Source organism: Prinia subflava, chromosome 15, assembly GCF_021018805.1.
Source record: "Prinia subflava isolate CZ2003 ecotype Zambia chromosome 15, Cam_Psub_1.2, whole genome shotgun sequence".
Classification (NCBI taxonomy): Eukaryota; Metazoa; Chordata; class Aves; order Passeriformes; family Cisticolidae; genus Prinia; species Prinia subflava.
This window is the reverse complement of record NC_086261.1, coordinates 10,217,544-10,240,027: the sequence shown is the minus strand read 5'-3', so window position 1 is coordinate 10,240,027 and position 22,484 is coordinate 10,217,544. Positions and strand designations below refer to the sequence as shown.

The 22,484-nt window shown below is 39.5% G+C and overlaps 1 protein-coding gene across 1 annotated transcript in view; it reads left to right on the top strand.

The window, feature by feature from the left end:
• Positions 1-19,384, top strand: part of GALK2 (galactokinase 2) — a 43,608-nt gene extending 24,224 nt beyond the window's left edge. The window contains exons 8-10 of the mRNA XM_063412557.1: positions 4,671-4,881; positions 12,108-12,309; positions 18,908-19,384. Coding sequence (XP_063268627.1) covers positions 4,671-4,881; positions 12,108-12,309; positions 18,908-19,115 — 621 coding nt within the window. The 3' untranslated portion in view covers positions 19,116-19,384. The remainder of the gene's footprint in view (positions 1-4,670; positions 4,882-12,107; positions 12,310-18,907) is intronic.
• The last annotated feature ends 3,100 nt before the right edge of the window (positions 19,385-22,484 follow it).

Genomic DNA, 22,484 nt, shown 5'->3' with positions numbered 1-22,484 from the left:
TCCTTATATAGAAGATTATGTGATTTAGTTCTATTAAATTTATTTTTTATTATATTTCAGTGGAGGAAATAAGTCTATTTTTCAGAACAAAAATATTCCCATTATTAACATAAGATAGACTGTTTCTAATTAAAGGTGAATGATGACAAATAATGGAAAGCAACCAGTATGGTCACATGTTTATATGTATATATGGCAATAGATGTGTATTTTCTAGGATTTAGAGAACATCCAAGCTAGTAGTTGAAGGCCTGGAAGTAATATTAGAAATGCTGAATAGCAGCATGTATGTCAGTGTAAAGTTTAAAAACAGGCTTGAATTAAATCCCAACATTTAAGGTGTACTGCCAGCTTACAGTTTGAAATTATCTGTAAAATGTATGGAAATTGAACAGGGGAAATCTAAATTCTGCTTTAATTCTGGATTTTGGATGTTCAGGAGTATGTAGACGTAGAGTTTGGTTTGAGTTTTTTATGGGAAGACAGTGTATTTTTCCTTGATAAGAGTAAATGAAGAGTAAGATAAAGGTTCACTGCAGTTGTACCCAACATAGGATGCTGTGGAAAAGAACAGAATGTGGGTCACAAAGTCAGGAAGAAAGCTTTGAAAAATGCAGCGTGGAACTCCTTGCCACAGAACATTAGACCAATATCTGATCATTATTCAAAAGTACTTTGAACATCTGTTGGCATCATGATTCCATAAAAAATAGTTTCTTACAAATTTTAGTTACTGCTAAAAAAATAGTTGAAGATCTGATCAGACACTGAAAAAAATTTATTATAAAATAATATGCTGGGATATTTTTTGAAGAGGGAAGCTAAACTTCAGATGACTTTTTAAATAGGCTTTAAACTCAAGTATAAAAGGAATAGTTGCATTTCAGTTGTATCTAAGGCATGGTAAAAAAATAGCATCAATGACTTCAGTTAAAGCTGTTGTCACTGAAGTTAATTAAGAAGATTTTTAAGCCATTAAGAAAATGAAGGACCTGTCTGTTTGTTATATCTGTTCTAACTGATAAATCTCTAATTTGGGATTGCTAATTGACAAAATATATGTTTTTAAGAGGAGCTTCTTTTGTAAATTCCTTTTTTTTTTTACATAAGGAATTGAGAGCTTTCACAGATAATCTATTCTAAAAGGCACTGTACAACAAGTGCATTAAACTGTCAGAGCTTTTGAAGTTATTGTTCCATATACCAGACTTCGTGAATTGAATCACAGTTTTCTAAATTGCTTTAAATTATTAATCCTGTACAGTAAACTGAAGAGGTAGTAAGGAAACATATTTTCTTTTACATTCCTGTTAGCTATGATGCAATCTCTAAAAATGTACTTTTAGCAGATGCTTGATTTTGAGGAGACTAACAACATACACCTGTCTGTTTTTAAACATATGCTACCCAGATGGAAAGCTGCACACGCTATAAAAATACATTGAGCCAGGAAAAGATTGTCTTTAGGAAGAGGTCACAGTGGGGTGAAGGAGGGCAGGTATGTAAGTGGAAACAGGGAAGTCTTTTAAGCACCATTAAGCTAATGGAACTATGAACTAACGTGCTGGGCCTTGCAATAACACTTTAAAAGAAATTCTCATTGTAAGTGCCTTAGGATAGGCTTTTTTCCCCCTTTTCTGCTTTAGGTAATTCTAGAATTTCATATTGCTTTACTATGTAGGTAAAGATGCCAACACAACATATCCCTGCTAACATTAGCGTAGAACATTTTGGTATCAGTCTGTCCCTAGAGTGAGTTCTTGATCATCCTGGTAAATTATCTTTCTTAGATTATTTTCCTTCCCTTCCCTCTGCAGAATCATTCTTTTGCCTTTTTCTTTCCCTTTCCCTATCCGTGTAGCAGCCCCTGAGTGCTGTCCTGCACTGTGTCAGAGTGAGTTTGAAGGCGTTTCCGTTCTGCCGAGCGCTCGCAGTCCCGCGGCAGCTGAGCTGTCCCGCACCGCTGCGAGCTGTCACGGCTGGGGACAGCGGGGCTGGGACATCACCCTGGCCCTGCTTCTTCCTCAGGGTGCTGTGGGGCCAGCAGTGTCAGCCCCTGGGCACAGATGCTCAGATGGCATCACAGAAATGTTATGTGTAAGGGAGTGATGTTGCTGTGAAAGTATTCCTGGACTTACTCCTAGTCAGACTTTCTTGTATTTATATTTGTCTCGTCATTTACCAAGTATATTTTCCTCTCAGTTATTTAGTTCTCCAGTGTGCCTATGTTGAACAATAAAGAACAAAAAGCCCAGAGATTCTATATCCTGGCAGTTAAGAGCCAGCTGCTTGATGTCCATATCTTTAATCCATCTAGTCAGAGATCATCAAGAAAATATCCAGCTGTGGGAGAAGTATTGGGATTCGTTTTTGTACATTAAAGAGATGGAATTTTTTTTCCCATTTCTGTTCCATGTCCATTACAATTCGAGCTGCTGCAGCTAGATTGTTTTCAAAAACCATTTCTGTTTGCCCATAATATTTTTCCCAGTGCTGTTAGAATGAAAACTTTGCTAGAAGCAGGACAGACCTTTGCAGCAAAGCCGTGCGCACTGGCCCAATGGGGTCAGTTTCCATTTGGAACATTTGACCTGTAAAACCCCAGCACAGTTGGCTTGCCTGGAATACAGCATCTCCCTTGAAGCACAGAAATGGGAACAGATGTGACAATGTATGTGGCATATTTCTGCAGGGGATTATTTATTTAAAAAGGAAGTAGAAAAAAATTTGTTGCCTTATAGAATATTATTGTCTGTAAATTCTGTTTAACTTCTCATAATAAAGTCCAGGGGATGCTGAATATTGGGATTAAAGCATGAGGAAAATAGTTTCCATTCCTTTAGCACCTTGAAGAAGATCTGGATGCACCAACATACAACATATTTAAGTAAAAAGAAGCAGTAATTTTTATTCTAACTTATCAGTAAGTAAGCTAAAATACAAATTACATAGTGGCTGTGGAGTTCTAGGTACTCAGAGCCTTTGAAAAGGAGGCCAGAAGTGACTTAACCAGTCTTTTACAGAAAAAATTCTCTCATGCTGATTTCTGCGCTAGGCACTAAACAATTTTGCTTCTTTCTCTACCACTGAACATATCAAATTTTGTTTTAAATGGCAACAAAGTTATATGGTTTTGTTTGTTTTGCTCTTCTGAGCTTCACATAAATCTCAGCAAGTCACTAGATGGCACCAAAACTAGTTAATTTTTAGATACTGCAATAAAGCAAAACTGGAAGAGCCCCTGCATAAAAAGCACTGTTGGGGGAGAGTGAGAATCTACACCAGATAGCTGGGCAGCAGATCTGCTTAAATTTCATGCTGTAACTTTGCACAAAACAAAGCAACTACTTTCCAGACGTATGTAAATCCCATGACTTTTTAAACCTAGAAAATGAAATTACTTAGCTGAATCAAGACAAATTATTTCAAATAAATCTTAGTCCAACCCAGAGCTTATTGAAAAGAATAAAACACACTCAGTGAAATCTTGGCCTTGTTGATAAAATGTTTGAATGCTGATTTGTACAGAAAAAGGATTTCATTCCCTGGTCTTTCTGTACTAATTTAAACTCTTTCCAGCTTGACCTAGAAGTTTTAAATGCAATTTAAATGGTGCAGCAGTGGAGATACACCATGTGCCTACAAACACAGTAAAGTGACATTGGTGTGTACCTGCTAATCTTTGTTTTACTTTGTAATCTGTTGAAATTACAGGTGGTATATCAGTCACCACTGACTATTCCTCTGTAATTCATAACATCAAAATATTTCCTTATGAGGAAATATAACCTTATGAGGAAAGCTGCTTTGCTACTTTCATTAGACACATGGGAGCACCAACACATATTTCGACCTTCCAGAGAAAAGCCTGTTGGACATTCTGCCTTTCAGGATTCTGGTGTATTGAAGTAATACTGCCGAAACATCACAAAGATACACAAAGCATGGTATCATTGCCAGGAGTGGGGAAAGCAGATCCATCTATAACTAATGAATATCACAGCAACCAGGTAGGAATGGAAGAGATTCAGACCAATATTGCACCATTCCTGTAAAGGCTCAAAAGTTCCTTTAAATTTGATTTAAAGAAGGTACTTAAATTTTACTTAAAACTCCAGAGATTGAGAAAGGTTACGGTTATTCTCCCCACAAATCTTATGACCACTTTCATATTTTTAAGGCTATTATGAGAAATGGTTGTAATGACAATCTCAAATGTTCATCAGAAAATTCCAGGAGTGTATTGGAAATGTCAAACTGAAATGTTAGAGCAAATACTAATAGTATGGAAACAGACTTTTTAACGACTTTTAGTGTTAACAACATCATAGCACTTGTATAAACAGTTGTCCAGATGGGATTGTAAAAGGTTAGTAAGTGCTTGAAGTAACAAAGTCCGTGGAAGAGGATAAATCACTGATCTGATATCACACAAATAATGCCAGTAGGGCTTTTACAGACAGTATCTGATTTGAGGGCAGAGTATCTGTCATTCACAGACCTTTAATAATAAATATAAGTATTGACTGCTTTGTACTGATAGAAAGTAGGTCCTGATGGTTCTCAATTAAGAAGTGAAAAGAGATAATGTGCATTAAAGATACTTACAAACAACTAATAGTTTTAAACAGGAAAGCACAATATTTTCTGATTTTTTTTTTTCATTTTAGCTTCTGTCAAAGTCAAAAGGTTTGGAGTGGAGAAAAATGTTGAGACTCTATGATGTGCAAACCAAGCTAGGAGTTAGCCTAGAGGAAATGCTGACCATTGTCGAGGAGGTATTACATCCTGAGCCTTACAGCACAGAGGAAATTTGTAAATGCCTGGGAATTAGCCTGGAGGAGCTCCGCTCTCAGATCCTTAGTCAAAACATGCAAGATGGTGAGCATATATGAAATGGTGGGGTTTACTGTACAATGTTTGTATTATATAAAATTGTTATGCATTAATAACTAGTGCAAGTCTTGCCAGAATACTTGGCTGGAACCTTGGTTGGGAAGTGAAAGAATTGATGCCATCATCAATTGATATTTTCATTCTAACTTTTAACTTAAAATAGAGTAAACTTTGATTTTGATTGAACTGTTTCTAAATGATGAAAATAGCAGATCACTTAACTGGTGTTTAAGACCAGCATAGATGCGCTTGTGCTTCTGTTCTTAACTGATAAATACATGATCACTTCCTAAAACAGGCACTGGGCAATAAGTCATCTTGTTCTTTCCTGAGTCACTTTTACTGTTTCTTTTTCTTTTAGGAAGATATTGGTGGAGATGAGCAATTTATTAAATTCTAAATTTAATCTAAAGTATTTCCCCTGTATTATTGTTTAGGATTACACCACACAATCATGAGCATTGTCACACATGAAATGTATCCTGGATGCATACAGTAGGGTTGCTAATAATAGCAAATAATAGAAAATTTATGAAATAATTCATTTGCTTTCATAACAGGTTTCCAATTGAGATCAGAATCTTTCTGTAAGAACTACATAGAATATTTTTCCTTGTTTCCATTCTGTAGCATTAGTATCTGTATTCTTTTGGAGTCAAATTACATCCTTGTCAGTCCTTCCCAAGACTGTTTCAGGAATGTGTACATTGGATTTATATAGATCTGTAACATATCTACCTATACTGACACTTAAATAATCTGGAGTGATTGTAAATTTTATATATTGACCAAGGACCAGGTCCTGAATCTTTAACAGGTTCTGTTTTGCACCCCATTGGTATGAGACAGTGTGAGACCATCTTATTGTCTAATTACACTGCCAGAAGATACCAGGATGGAATGAGATATCTTAAGGCAGCTCTTTATCTCCACAGAAAGAGTTTTGATAACTTTGTGCTGTCTATACATGAGGAATATATGAACCATGTACTTGCACTCTGCAGCATTTTCCTGGGAAACTGCAAGGCTATAAATCTTACACTGTCCCTGCACTCTCCCCTTCATGAAGCAAGGCAAGACTATTAACTTACAGATGTTTATACTCCTTATACCTAGTTTATAAAACAAAATTCTACCGTTCTGCAAAATTGAGTTGTTTATACAGGTTATCTTGATTTTTTTTCAAAAAAAAAAAAGTCTAGATGAAAAATTTAGACATAAAAGCCATAAAGAAACTCAAAGGAAATTTTATACTGTAGCTCTGAATACCATTTGCAGATGTTTGCTGAACAGAATCTCTTAAACTGGCATGACTGTGATTTCATTTGATAAGACCAATTAAAAAGGATTATGCTGAAGGCCTTTTTGCATGTACAATATGAAATCAGGTAACATTTCTGTAAAACCTATGCAAAAGAAACAAGACAGACACAGAAAGACTTTAAATCTGCTGGGTTTGTTACACACTGTACAAATTACACGTTATATTGGCTTTGGAACACCAGAGGCTGTTTGAAGAAAACATTTTTCTTACTTCCCCTCTACTTTCCCACTTTGATTTAATGACAATGCCTGGCTTCTTCATGAGAGAGAGAAAACCTACTGTCAAATAAGTAACCTCTGCAGAGAATTTCAGAGTGTCATTGAATCTCTTTGTTCAACATGAAGAACAAACCATAACATTTAGGGGATCTTTTCATGCCCCGAGATGGTTACAAATAATGTTTTGTACTGGCATTGTGTCTCATGTTTAAGGATCTAAAAGTGCTCTGTACGTACTAGTTTAGCCTTAAGTCCAGCTTCCCTTCCTCTGCTCCTGCAGTGACAGTACTGTATACTTACACAAAGTTTTATCAATGTGTAAGGATGACCAGATAAAAACTCCACGTCTCAAAGGAACGTTCTATGGACTGGCTTTGGTCGAGTCCCAGGCCTTTGGAAGCCCACAGCAACTTTGCATCCCTTTTACAGCAAGTATTCAAGGATTTCTGCAGTTCCCCACTGTTCCCCATTTGTTCCCCATGTTTGGAGAAGTACAGATGGTGTGTAAAGCCCCTCTGAACTTCTTGCAGTCGTTCTTTGGTCAACTCAAAATCCTGAGTTTAAAGCTCCCTTGCAAATGTTTACACATGGATTGCACTTGTGGCTTCTGAACATCTCTAGAAAAATAATATTTATCACTTTCTAAGGTGCACTGTGCCATAATTTTGGCTTGGACTCAAGTGCTTCACAGAACACACAGTGTGTGGTGATTGTGGGACATTAGGTATTTATAAGCTTCACCACAAAAGGATATTCTCCTGTAAAATAGTGTATTCCTTTAACCATGAAATGTTTTTCTTCTTAAATGAGGTATTTTTTTAAACCCATTTTTCCTTTTCATATAAAAAAATTTAATCTAATTCTGACATTTAAACCTGAGAATGAAATTGCCATGGGAGGAGCAGGGATCCATTTTCTGTGTGGATTTGGCTGTTTAACTCTGATTTGTCCCCTGGGAAGAGAATTCTAAATCTGTGCTGCAAATTGCACGGGTGGTGCTTGGACAGCCGTCCTTGGGCGTTGATGGTGATCTGAGTGCAGGAGCAGTTTCCACACTCCCTGCACTGGTGTGGGTGAGGGCTCTCGAGTGTTCTGTCAGGCAGCTCTGGGGTACAAAGAGCTCTCTCCGTGCATCAGTAGGTGCCCTGCATGACCAGAAGTTACACCTTCAAACTCATAGACCTCAGAGTACTTTCCAGTTTAAGGGTCCAGGGGCCTAGTTCAGCCTTGCCCTGATCCATGTCATGGAGAAATTTTGGGACATACCACAGAAACAGACGTGGCTGCTCCAGGCAGATCCCATACGCAGAGGGTTGGGGCTTTTGGGTTGTGCCACAGGTTAGGCACAGGCACTGATTAGCCTAGGTCAGTGGCAAAAGCCTTGTAAAGCCATCATTCCTCTGGAGGAAAAATCACTTTAACCCAGTAGTTATCATAATCTCAAAACAGGTGTCTGCTAAATGTGTCACCGAATCCCGCGATGACTCGTCCCCTGGTTTATTTTCAGAAAGCCAGATTGCAAACTTGAGCAGTCCCAGTGGAGTAACTGTTCCCCACTTCAAGTAGGGGGTTCACAATCTGGCTCAAATTAAAGCCATCTGGCAGCATTTTCTTATATACATCATGAGCCAGAAACCTTCACCCTCATCATGTTCAATCAGCAGGATGCCTAACAGAGAAGGGTACAATTCCACGTGAGTAATGGTGCTAGAAACTGTCCCCTACACAACTGCGCGTCCGTGAGTTTTTCCGGTTGTAAATTTTCTAACAGTCCCATCAGCCATGTGTAGCTCATTAATCTACAGTGAAATGTATCTTTAGAAGCTGCCAAAGCAACTAGAAAAAAATATATAGCCTGGAGAGGTTGGTCTTTAGCTAAAGGTCAGATAGAATTGTACAGGAAGCCTCTAAAGAAAGGAATCTGCTGAAGTTGAAGTTGTAACAAATAGTATGAGTTGCTGAGAAGCCACAACGTTTACTTATACAGAAAAAAAAGAATCCAGAATCCTTTAAATGGACTGGACAGGTTTGCACAATTTTGGTAAAGCTAAAATTTAAAATATGACCATACAGTTGAAAATCCACAGTAAACATTTCTGTTATATTTAGTTAACCCTCAATTATTTGGGACTAATAGCCCAGATTTTTGTCTGTTAAAGGATTTTATATGGATTTTGAACAAGCTTTCATTAACATTAGTCTGCTGGGTCACAGCAACTTGGAATGTTCTTGCTGCAGTACAATCTATTAGTGCCCTGGAGAATGGCACCATTCTTTCAAGAGCATTTGGTGGTTTGTAAGTGAACTGAATTTACGTGTTCATGGGTGACCTGACAGAAACCCTCTGCAGGAACACAGCTCAGAGAACTCGGAATTAAGTTGGAGAAACCAGGCCTTTATTATAGTTGAGTGGATTAGGAAAGTATATTTACATTTTTGGTCTAATTAATTTCCTGATTCCATGTATTATAGTAGATTTAAGGATCCACATGCTTTTAAGAATCTGACATTAGTTCCCTAAACCCTGTTTGTTATGCTCTCCTTTGGGCACCACAGAGGGTGAGACCATATAACCCAGTTCTGTGCCATCCTGCAAGATTCATTCACTGAGGGCTTCATATTTTCCTCTTTTAGAGCACTTCAGCCTTGGCTCAGATATAAACTAATCAGGTGTGGGCTCTCTGGATTTGTTTCTTTTAACCATGACAGAGTATGGCTTAGGAAATCAGTGGAGCCAATACACAAGCTGTGATCTAGCAAAGAGATTTGAATATAGATGTGACTTTTAGAAATATCATCTGTACTCTATCTTCAGTTAGGCAGAGAGGGTTAGCAGTTAGGACTACTCATCCACACAAAAGAGATAGAAGAAGGTTTCTGTATTACCAGAGGTATTTGGTGTTGAAAGCTGAAAATACGTGCATCATTTCATTATTTTAGAATAAGGCTTAGAGAGTACCGAGCTGTTTGCTGTCCTGAAGGTAATTTTGCCTGAAAAGAAAACTTCCTGAGAAGAAAGGCAAGCTATAATAAAAATTCTTAAACATAATTTTTTGAAATTAAATGCTGCCTATAACAGACCAATAGCTAATGCCAGGATCCCAGGCTTTAGCCGGTACTAATCTGGTAAAGGTCCACAAAGGAGTCTGCAGATAACACAGAGCCACTCTCTGCTGCCTGGAAGGAGCATGTTCCTGGCCAGAGGAAGCTGTGTCAAGGTAGCAAATTCCCCCTCCATGGAGAGGCTCTCCTGGGAGCCAGCGCTGCCCAGGACACAGCCCAGCTCCCCTGGCTGGCAGCCAGAGCCCAGCGCCCACCGCAGCTGCCAATCCCCAACACGACGAGCACAACACGAGCCCAGAGATTTTAAGGTAATCTGGCCAGTGGAGCATTGCTCTACCAAAGGGTGGTCTCCGAATCAATCACAGCCTTTGGCAAGTCTGTGGCCCGACAATTGAAACCAGACATGTTTTCAGTTCATTCTTTGGGTTACTACTGTTCAATGGTGATTTACAAGAGAGTGTGAGCTATGGCAATCTCTCACGCAACTTTAGATATTCCCTAAACGAATGCACATTTAGAAATCTCCTTGCTCTAAAACAATGCCTCATAAGAAAAGAATATTTAAAGAGAAACCACCCTTAAAAATAGGCCAAGCTGCCTTTCTTCAGCATTCAAAAATACTGAGGCACCACTTTACAAAACACAGTGCAACTAACTCCAGCAGCAACAATATCAGAAACCAAAATATGCTCTTCCTGTGTGATACTCTCAAGTCCATGTTTCTGGGGGGCACTCAATTTTCTCATTTCTGTCCTAGTTTGAAATGCTTTCAGAAGGCCTGTTCACATGACAAACAGCACAGGGTTTCTCAGTAGCAGGCTGTATAGAATTACAAAATAAATAGGAGCAGAAGCAATATCAGTAGTAGCAGAACATTGCTGTGTTAAATGTTTCTGTCTCATTTTAGACTACTTGTGTCTCAGCACTATTTTCAGCATTTACAATTGTGAAATACTCTGGAGAAATAAAAAGGCATTATAGAGGTGCTGATGAAGTTTTAGTCTGTAAAGGGTTGCTGCCTGGAGTGCACAACATGAGAGACTTCATATTGGACCTCATTTTATTTCCAGTCTTTCAAGGAAGATTTCTACATGTATTTGCAAATGTAGATTACAGAAAGTGTCAGAAGTGGTTCCAGAATCTGGCAGTCTCCAAAGAACAGCCAAGTAGGAACTCTGTGGGTCTGAGTCAGACAGCAAGTTCTATTTTAAATACAGGGCTGGTCTTGCTTCTCCTTTTACCTCTATTTGAGTGTTTTATCAGCCATTTTAGAAAGCAAGAGAGATCAGGAGCTGAACTGAGAGTGAAACTTCACTCTAAAGGAGAATTTACATGTAGAAAGAAGATGAAGGATGTTCTGAAGTGCTCTAGCAAGGCTTTGCTGTGCTAAAATAAGGAAACAGTGCAGTAGGTGCTCCATGTAGAGGTTAAAGTCCATTAATATTTACCACCCAAACAGCTCACACAAACCAATTTAGTCATAAATTAAATTAGGTCATGCATGCTTCTGGTGAACAATACTTCCTAAATAGTAGCCATGGTATTAAAGCAAACAGAACTATATTGGGAGAGAAAACAATGAACTACAGCACAGGCTTGGGAACAGCATATCAATTGTCAGATATTAGTTGCAAACCAAACCTTCCTGTAACTGTGGGTGGCTTGTGGTGTCTTTAACCACAACCATCTCCTTCCTTTTTATGCCCCATTATTCAGGCTTGATGGAGGTCTCTATTCTGACAGCCACACAGGTCTGGACATCCCCCTGACCCTTCCTAGCAGAATTGCATTTTTATGGCACAGTAGAAAAAGTTCAGCCCAAATCCTTGCACTGGTCTTTGATCTCAGTAGGTCAGTACTAATCAATACCTGTCTGGGCTTGGCATCTCTTCACATCCACACAGGCAGCACTAATGCTTTGGCAAGTAGCCTGTACCAAAAATAAACCCTGAAAACCAAAGTGAAAGCACCTGTTCTCTTCACTGTACCTTTAATGCAGTATTATCTACAGTCGCAGTAAGCCTGCTTTGTTGAGAAAAGAAAAAAAAGAAAAAAAGTGGGTGGTGATTTTTGTGGTTTGGTGACTGGTTTTTTTTCAAGCAGAGGTCCATCTGCACAGTTCCATAATTGATGCAGATTTGGCCTGGAGCAGCCACACACAAGGCCCTGGGCCAGCAGGTGCTGGCTGACAGCTGCCTGCAGGGCACTGGGGACTCCCCAGGTGTTCTCCTGCCTCTGCTTTGCTGCTATTTGAAAACCTGAAAGCTTTAGATTAATGCCATAACGCTGTCACTGCCAAACCTTGCACTTCTACCTTGCCTCTGCAAAGTAAGAGCAGAGACTGAGCCTGTTCAGTGGCACAGCAAATAACCAGAGCACGTGCATGAAGCTGTCAAAACGAAAAAAGATGTGTACATTGCATTTTGACAACCTCTAAACATTATTTTTTATTAGGGCTTTCAAAGAAGATGTAGGTGAACTTTTGTGGAAGAATTTCAGCCTAGAGAGTTCTCATATAAAGGATAAATTGCTCTAACCCACAATTTTGTTATGCTTTCATCTGTTGCTTTTGTAGTGAATAATAACACAGTTTTCTTTTTGTGTAGTTTCCACCTTTAAGTTATACCAGCGTGCAAAGCACGTGTACAGTGAGGCTGCCAGAGTGCTGGAATTTCAGAAGATTTGCAGTGAAGCACCTGCCAACGCACTCCAGCTGCTGGGAGAATTAATGAAGCAGAGCCATATCAGCTGCAGGGAGATGTATGAGTGCAGCTGTCCTGAACTGGATCGCCTGGTCGACATCTGCCTGTAAGTTCTGACCACAAGGAAGAGTAATCGTCTGTGGAGAATACACTTCGAATTGAGGAGAAAATACGACATCCTTGGCTATTGCAATCTTAAAATGAAAGTATTCTTGTCTCTTCTTACAAAATTAATCTCCTGCAGGGACATTACATGGTCAATTGTTTCCCTGCTGACATCTGTGTAATACTTTCAGATGAAAGCTACGGTTTATGGCTTTATTACAGATTTTGCTTTTGGACTGACTCATCGTCACAAGTGTTACGTTAGACTGTCGGCTACTCTTTTTGAAGTTGCAGAAGAAGTCATAAGTGGTTTTCTTAAAACATCATCTTACTTGTTCTATCTGAACTGTTACTTTTTCTCTATTTTTTTATAGCATCATAAAATTATTTGAGTTGGAAGGGACCTTAAAGATCATCGTGTTCCAACTCCCCTGCCATGGGCAGGGACACCTTGCACCAGACCGGGTTGCTCAGAGCCCCATCCAAATTGGCTGTGAATGCTTCCAGGGCTGGGGCATCCACAGTTTCTCTGGGCAGCTTACTCCAGTATCTCACAGCTCTCCTGGGAAAGAATTTCTTTCCAATATCTAATCTACCTTTTTTATGTTTCTTAACCATTTCAGTACTGCTGCCACAGGAGTTCCAGAGCATAAGCAAGTTGTCCTACAATCGTAGGTTGTCTTGAAATTATAATGAAATGTAGTGAAATGCTATTTTTATTTTTTCAATTAAAAAGTAAGTTGTCCAATATATCACATGGGTTGGACAGCATTACACTGTTTAAAAAACAAGTGTGCTAACTGTTACAGGGGCTGACACTCTGCCTCTCTCTCTGCTGTCTGAGCTTTCCACATATAATTAAGTCCCCATCTCTGCCCCAGCATTCTTCTTTCAGCTGTGATCCCTTTCTAACTCAGTTTGGTCATAAGGGAACAATCTCAATTCCAAAGTGCATTCCCTGAGTGCCATTTTGTCCCTTCTCTTCTCCCACACACAGGTTCTTGTGGTCTCAGGCTGTTGTTTCCACGACTCAGCTACAGGGGATGATGAGATCTGGTACAACCGTGTGTTAATCCACAACTGAAAACAAGCACTCAGTACTCACATCCTACATAGCATTTCATCCCTCCCACAGGGTCAGCATCAAACAATGTACACATTTCAGTCCTTCTTTATTTCTCTTTTCATGATCTGTTTAATCACAGGACAGACATCTGATGCTAACTTGGATCTAAATTCAGTGCCTGTAGAAGGAATTTAGTGGTTGGTGATTATTTTAACAGTGGCTGGGGGAAATAAGCAGTTGTCCACCTGGGCTGTCCCACCTTTACTCCATCCCTGCCTCTGCCCCAGCCATCCTGTCCAGCTGCTTCCCACAGTCCCATAAAGGCTCCCTGGTGCTGCCACCCTCCTAACTTGTGCCCCTAATTGTTCCTCCTTCTCCTTGGAGAAGGGTGTCCTTAGTTTGGGAAACTGCCCTTAGCCAGAGCGTTACTGCCCTGCCAGAAGAGAAATATGGGGTGACACAAGTGTTTGCAGGCCTGAGGTCAAGAATTGTTGTTTTCACTGTCTTTTAGAAGGAGATATTCCATTCTCTCTCTACATCTTTTCAGTCTTAAAGAAAATGAATGGTTTCAATTTGAAGTTTAAAAAATTAAATATTTAATACCTTACCACCTTTACCAGCTTTTTTTTTAATAAATGAGAAATTAGTCTGGCTTAGAATGAAAATACGAATTTTAAAAGCATGCAATTTACCATACACCTTTTTTTTCTGCACTCATGGATTTTTTAAGTTGCACTACCCATTTATCAGGTTTGTAAATCAATAGAGTATAAATTATGATTATTTAGGTGAGTCTCATTTCGTTTGCAGACAAGACGGAACGGCCTCTGAGGCAGAAAGGTACAAAAACCGTTCTGGACATTGACAGATTATTTTGCATGTGGGATACATGTGCTGTCTTGTGCTAGAACACAAAGTAGCCTGATAGGCACTGGACAGACTGATACCAGCAGAGCAGAACAAGTTTTGATTCTTCTCTTGGGACCCAGTCCAGGGTGTAACTCCCAGGCTGTGTTCAGTTTGCTGTATCACACAGTGATCACATTGTACAATAAGCTGTGACAGTCACTCAGCAGGGCAGTTCCACCAGAGTTATCCCAGCTGCTCAAAGGGAGCCGCTGATCTGTGTGAGAGGGGATAACCATCCCCAGGGTCAGCTGGACAGAAACTGAGCTCTGCTGAATTATCAAAGATCTTGGGCAACAAAGTCTTGATCCCATGCAAGGCATTGGCACTGCCAGCTCTTGAGGCACCACTGGCGGGGCAGGAGCCTTAAATGAACATCTGCCTTGCCTTAGGTACAGTAACACCAGCCCAGGGCTGGTGCCTCAGTCAGTGGCATCCAGTGACTGCGCCTGGCAGACCTGAGGAATCCATTCTTCTCAGAAAAGCTGGGAGGAAACTGTCCTGCCCTGTGCAGGGGAAAACAAGCAGGAACATCCCACAGAGGTGCTCTGCAGCGTGGAGTTATCTGTGCCACACTGCAGTGAAGCAGCGAGGATGGCAGTGAGAGCCTCTTGCAGCAGGAAGCTCAGCACAGCAATGGAAATTGTGTTCCCCATTTGGGCTGAGCTCTGTGCTTCCGTGGTGACACAGCTCCAGCCAGCTCAGGCAGGGGGACGCTGGCTGGCAGGCAGGAGCACAGCCACAGCACCAAAAGGAAAGCAGCAGTTAGGATTTTTCTAAATTAAATTAAAATTCATCAGAGCATTTCTGTTCCAGGAAGCAAAATATAAATAGGAAAGGAAAAAATGTGATGTGTGTGCTCATGTTACATCAGATTTCTGATTTACCAGCAGAAGAGGCCACAGTGTATGATGGGCAGAGCTAAGTACCACAGTGGAGTGTCATTCACATGGAAAGACTTCAAATTTACATATTGAAATTTTTTCATCTGGGTTTTTTTTTATTGTATTCTTTGCACAGAAACAAGTAAGTTGTTTGTTCATTATTCTTTGCAGTCTTGTCCCACTAAGAATATTTCCTAAGACATGCATCTTTCTTCTCTAGAAGTTTAGTATTAAATCTCTTTCTGATTCAGTAATTAGATTTCTAAAAGTGTATAGCTATTCCGGATGAATGCAGCTTAAGCCACCATTTAATTTGGAAAAAACCCTTTTTTTAAGTTGAACATTAAAAAACCTAAAGGACATAAAATCACTAGTCACTCTAGGAAGACTTGGCTGATGTGATTATAGAAATGGCCAGGAACTACATAAATCACATTCTTTACTTACGATGATATACAGCCGCCCTGTAGCTTTCAAAAGCTTTTCCAAAAATACATTCCACAGAATTGCCTGCGTCTACTGCTGCTCTCTCCTTACAAGGTCTAAACTGTGAAGAATCATCTGCATATCCAGATGTTTTCTGTTTTGCCTAGATCTTTATGTTTTACTGTATAACCTCTGCCAAGAAAGAAAGGGATCCATACTTGCTGTGGTTTGTAGTGCTGAAAACTGTAACCACGAATTGGTCAGTTGTTTTTTTTTCATTTTGCAAAGATTGAAGACTTGTGCTTTCTCTAACCCACCTCATGCTGTTAGTAGCTGGTTTACCTGTTAGTTCTTCTAAAGCAGGTAACACAGCACATTTACTTAACAATTAAGGGACAAAAAATAGGATGTGAGCTCCTGAGTAAGTTAGGTACTCTTGAAAATCTCTCAGTCCTTAGTGCTGCACATAACTTACTTTCGTTTTCTTATTCTCCATCTTTGGTGCTACAAATCCTGATAATTTTTTGTGTTCCCAGCTATGCCTTGTACACGACAGACAGCTGAATCCTCTCTGACCACTTTTAAAAGATACAGATTGTACATTACATCCAGATGCATTATGGTGGCCAACACAATTCTGCATTTTATCAAGACTCTTACATTTCCACTGGTGATTTTCTTAAAGCTGCAGAGCCTGCAATCCTGGCAATTTCAACAAAGCCAGAAATGCTTAAAGCTGCTATTCAAATACAAACTCAGCTACAAAGCAGAATAAGCACAATCCTTCCCATTTATATATTTAAATCTTACCATGTTAACGCCACACTTTCAGAAAAGCTACTTCATAATTTTGTCAAAGTAACAATATTGCTCTGGGTTTTTTCACCTCCTAAAAGCACAGTTGTTATTTTAAAATGTACTACTGCCATGTCTCACCTATTTTTCATATACCAAACTATGGGATTTCCATTTTTACTCCCTCCTTTTATTCTTCTTTCTTTTGCTGCAGTACTCATAGTTTTGCTCTCATTTACACCCCCATAAGCTAATTCCCTTTGTGTGCAGTGAAGACTGGAACGAGATACATAAACACTTGGCAGAAGCAAAGGCCAGAACCAGGGACTGGGAGCTGAGTGCCCCCAGCATTGTCTGCTCAGACTCCTCTTCAAAAACCCATCTAGAGGCCAGTGCACAAGAGGAGTGTCTGGCCAGGACCCCCGCTTTACCAGAGGGGTCCAGCTTAGTAATGAACTGATTAAAACTTAAATGAGGCAGTTTCAGACCTGTTCCAAAGACAACTTCCTTGTGTTTGACCTATACACCTCCCAGGCACCACATCTCCTGCAGACACTGAATTAGCAGCTCCCTCCTGGACCCGTGTAGTTCCAGGTCCCCAGTTTTCAGATGGTGCAGTGCTGCCCATCAGGTTCCTCAGCAGCCCCAAGTGGCTGCTATCACCACATTTGACACTGTTAAGCCACAGTATTTTGAAACACAGTGACTTCAGCTCTGCAACAAGCATATTTTCTGTCTACTTTATGCTTTATTTCAACTAAGTATTCAAAAATGACTCAGTAAAAATTGAGGCATGAGCATGACCACAGAGAATTATGAAATCAATAAAAGGTTCAGAACAATTCTGAAGGGATTTCAGTTGCCTACCAAAATAAAAGCCAGACAACATGTGAAATATGAAGTTCCATCTAAGGTAACAGACCAAATGAGTACTGACAGTAGATTTAACAGACTCTGAAAAGTGGATTTGGTCTTGTAAAGTCAATGGGAATTTCCTTATTGATTGCAACTGAGACTGGATTGGATCCTGCTCATTTTAGGAGGTTGCTCCATGGACTAGAACCTACCAAAATTGCATCAGAGAATGAGTGGCTTACAGGAATAACAATAAAAACAGTAAAATAAAACACCAACAGGAAATGCAGAATGAACATAAAATCGAGTCAATATGAAAGGTGGCACCACAGAGACACACTGAAGAAAGTGTTTGTGTTCAAGAAGAGATGTGTGTTTAGAATCAAACACATATGCAAGTACTTGCTTGAAATATGACCTAACCTCTACTAACTCAGCACTACACCAGATTGATTTAACATAAAATGCACACATGAAAAATTACAACAGCCCACTCCAAATGAGCTGTCATTTTCCAATGCTATTCACATGATGATGTCTCTCCCTCTAACATATTCTAGGGCTAGTGAATCTTTCTGTGCATGGCTATTGGAAACACATCAAAAGTATTTGTTTGTAAGTCAGATTAGATCTCCCACAATAAGATCTCAGAGGAGTTTTCTAAATCTGACTGGTTCTGTGCTCACTGGGTTAGAAAAGCCCCAGAGTAACTTATCACAGGGTATTTCCTAGTTTTGCTAAGTAAAGAACAGGGACACAGGTAAGCAAACCATTGAAAACAATTCCAAATTGTAATGAGATGGCATCTGAGTCTTACAGCATAACAGCATGGGATTTGCTCTAGGACACTTCTAGCAGGGCAGTATCTTGAGGCTGGGAATGGTTTATATTTTGCATGTCATTTATTTGTCATTGTTCTTTCTGTTCACACTCCTCATTAACAGTATTTTTTTCTTTTGCGACTACATTCATACTTTACCTCTACTGCTGTCAGTCTTCAGTTCATGAGGTTCCTCTAAAGAGAGATACCCAACTCTGTCCATTCAGCATGAACAGAAGTTTATGTGAGTTTATTTATACAGAGTGCGGTGACTCTATGACTTTTTGAGTGTCTCTGAACTCTCCCTTTCTTGAGGGGCACGCTCAGCAGTCCTGCAGAAGCCTGTGAATCTTCAGCATGGTTTAGATCTGTCCTGGAAGAATAGAGCTATTTGTCTTTGCCACATTAGAAAATGGCTTGCATGCCTACATCCTGTGCAATTAGTTTATGAACCCTCTTTTGTTATTTTTGTCATGTATTTCTGTTTTCACTTCTGATGTCTTATGAATGTTGCTAACACAATTCCTTTCTTCTCCTGCTTTCTTCATCTCAGCTGCGCTGTGATCCTAAGAACAGCTGATGCTGAAGCATTACAAAACAGGGGGACTTTTGGAACTGATAGAAATTACTATATTGCAGTTGAAAGCATCAGCACTTTTCTTTGGTCCAAAAGGGTAACTGCAAATTGCTGCAGTGTTACATACAAGCAAGCGAACATCAGAAAAGTCTGATGACATGGGAATACTCAAAACAATCTGAGTTTTCTATAAAAATTTTATATATATGAGAAAGTACCTCTTTTTGGTTTGTTTTACATGATTTTTTTTTTTCTGTTATTTTCTTGTAGGCAATTTGGGGCCATTGGGTCACGTCTGACTGGAGCTGGATGGGGTGGCTGCACTGTGTCAATGGTGCCTACTGACAAGCTGAACTCTTTCCTGAAAAATGTAAAAAAAGCTTATTACCAAACGGATGGCCAAAGGTTAGCAGTGGAGAATAACAGTCTGTTTGCTACCAAACCTGGAAGAGGAGCTTTGGTTTTTGTTGAGGCCTAAAGAACGTAAAAATTTTAAAGAAACTATGTCGAGCATGTAGAACTGGCAGTACTTCCCATGCCACAGTACATGAATGTTTTTTCTGGTTTGTATTGTAATGAGCAGTTGCTATTATCAAAATATATTTCTAAAGAAGCAATTAAAAGAAAACTCTTTGATTATAAAAGTTTTTTCCCATATTAAATATATCTTTCAGTATAAATATTGACTTACTAAAACATACTGACAGGGAAGACTGAAACTGAAATAAAGATGATGATTTGCTACAGTGTTTCGCTCTTCCTTTACCTTTACTGTAAAAAAGAGAGACCAGGTGAGCAAAGAGCTGCCTTTGTGGAGGGAGGGGACCTTGCAGGGCTGTTCAGTGCTTTTTCTTTTCAGGTCCTGGACATTGTTTTGTTTGGAGTGTTCAGTAAAAAAGGAAGATTAAACTGAAGCATTCAAAAGATTGGAAGGACCTTGCTAAACATTCAAAGTTTTCTACTCTCTACAAGTAGGATAATTAACTGTTGTAATTAGTGATAATATTGGAGGAGCACCTGCAGGCCAAGTAAAGCATTAGCAATACTTTGTATTACGCAGGACAACTTTTCTCCTAGTGATATTTCTTAACTATCTTTGTGCAGGTATGAAAGTTTCAACAAAAACGAGTACTATTCATGAGCTGTATGATATGAAAACCTAAGTGAACAAGCAGATAATGAAGCCCAGTTGGATTTTGATTTATCCAAACACCATACTCTCATGCCTGAGTCCCAGCTGTGCATCTACCACAGAGAACATTTACATTTTATGCAAAACACTTATAAAGGAGTAAATATGATCCACTGACCATGTAAAAAACCTATTAACATTTATAAGGAATAATTAATGAGAGAATTTACTGGGTTGTACTAAGCAAAAATAAATTCTAGGTAGGATTCCGGGAAAATGTCATTGACATTACTGACAAATTCTGACTTTGCTCCCACTTTGTGCTCCTGCCACCCCTTTAACTGCCCTGGCAGTACAGGCCCACAGGTCATAACCTGCCTCCTCAGCAGGAGAAATGGATGTGATTGCAGAAAGGGGACTGTACATCAGGATTCTCCCAAAGATGTCCTAACCCTGCTCCCAAGGGGAAAGTCAGGCTCCTGTGGCCTCTCTCTTGCACAAACTTCTACTTCTCTGCTCTCTCCAAAGAAAACCAAAGAGAAGATTTGGTTGTGTCACAGTCCTTGCAGCCATAAAAGACACAGCAAGAGTTGGCCCTGGGCGTTTTTGTGATGCTAAGCACAAGTTAATGTCCAGAAGTCTGCATCAAATTAGAGAGCTCTCGGATTTTCTGTACATTACCCATGCATTACCCATTCAGGCCAAACCCAAATTCTCAGAGGCTCCTGATTCTGTGAGAAGACTGCCAAATTTGAGCACAGAGATGAATGACAGCCAATGCAAACCACCAGATCTGTTCAGGAACTTCCGAGGGGAATGTCATGGCAGTAATGTCAGTAGAGAAGAACTCGTATTTCTGACAACCAGGAAAAGTGGAACAGAGTGCCTGGGTCAAGTAAATCAAAGACTCGAGGAAAAGGAAAAAGGATGGGCTCTGGGCACAAGGGGGTAGATGAAAAGATGATTCAGAGGGAGGACAGCTAAAAGGATGCATGTGAGAAGGGGAAAGCAAAGGAGAGGGGAAGCAGTTCTGAACAATTAGCAGCATTATAGAATGGGCTAATCTTAAACATTATTGCTATCTTTGAAATTTAATATCTTGTAACCCATTTGGAAAGTACAGTAGATATAATGTGCATTCAAATAAACTTGCAAATATAGGACCCCAGAAAGTAAAAATCAGTTGAGTATCTTCAACAATGTTTAAGATAACCACAGATATTTTGAGGAAAATATTGCCATTGCTTTGTTACCAACTGCCTAATGAAATACAATCCTGAGCTTACTCCAGTGAGCTCCTATTTATTATCCTGTCATCAAAATGGAGTAGAATAAAGTAAATACCAGTCTTTTCATTAAAATATTTGCATAGAACTTTAGTTCAGCAGGATTCATAAAAGCAGTAATCAGTGTCTGAGCAGAATAAAAAAAATTATGGTGTTTTTTCTCATTCTTTTTTATGTTGAGCATGACACACAAAGTCATGGAATCTTCCCCAAAACACACAGGCTGACACTTCAAAATTTTTCTGAATCTTATGATTCAGAAAATGAATCTTATAAATTATCTTCTAATAAACAAAAGGAAACCAGATATAAAAGAAAAACAGTATAAAGAATAAAACCAAAAGTTCTAAACTTTCTGATGAATCTCTTTCCCAGGAAACTCTAGACATAACTTTCATGGAAAAACCTACAGAATTCAAAGTATTTACATAAAAAGGGCACTCAGGCATTTTTATTTACTGACTATATATAGGAAGCAAATGTTTCTTTTTAAACAAACAAAAAGGTGTTTTGGGATTCTTTTTATTTTCTTTTAAACCTTTAAAGAAATACTTCTACATAATGGTAAAACTCCCCAATGATCAGAGTGTGAGAATTATAATGGGCAAAGGTATTAGTAGCATCTCTAGCAATAAAGCAAGAAGATTTTGATTTTGATGAAAATATCTAAGTCTAGAGCATATTGCCTAAGCAAGACTTTGCAGGTCTGTATCTTTAGTAGCTTTTCCTGGCTACCTTTTAAAAATCTCTTCTATAACTAAAGTAATGCTAATTGGTAAATCAGATCATAGAATTGTTTAGGTTGGAAAAGACCTCTAAGACCACCAAGTCCAACCATTGAGCCAGTACTGACAAGTGCACCACAAACCGTGTCCCCAAGTGCCACATCTCCATCTTTTAAATCCCTCCAGGGATGGTGAATCCACCACTGCCCTGGGCAGCCTGTTCCAGTGCTTGACAATCCTTGCCATGAAGAATTTTTTCCCACTATCTAATCTAAACCTCCTCTGGTGAATCTGATCAGTGAGGGAAAGTGGCTCAGTGAACACTTCCACCAGGTCTCTCAGTTCCCTTGGGTGGATCCATCCAGCCCCAGAGACTTGTGAGTGTGGAAGTCAAGTGGCAGTGAAGTCACTGACAATCTCCCCTTGGATTACAAGTGCTTCATTCTGATCCCTGTCCATCTCCTCCAGCTCAGGGGGTTTGGTACCCGGAGAACAACTGCTCTTGCTATTAATGCCTTCTCTGCTTCAGTTTTTAAGTACCTCAGGCGTTTCCTCATCCTTTGTCACTGTTACCCCCTGCACCCAATAAAGGTTAGCACAAGCTATGATTATCCATGGAGTGTAATTTTATCTTAGGGCCTGACTGTAATTCATTCAAGCACAAGTTTAATCTTAGTGTGCAGTAAAGGGCTCTAAACCTTTCC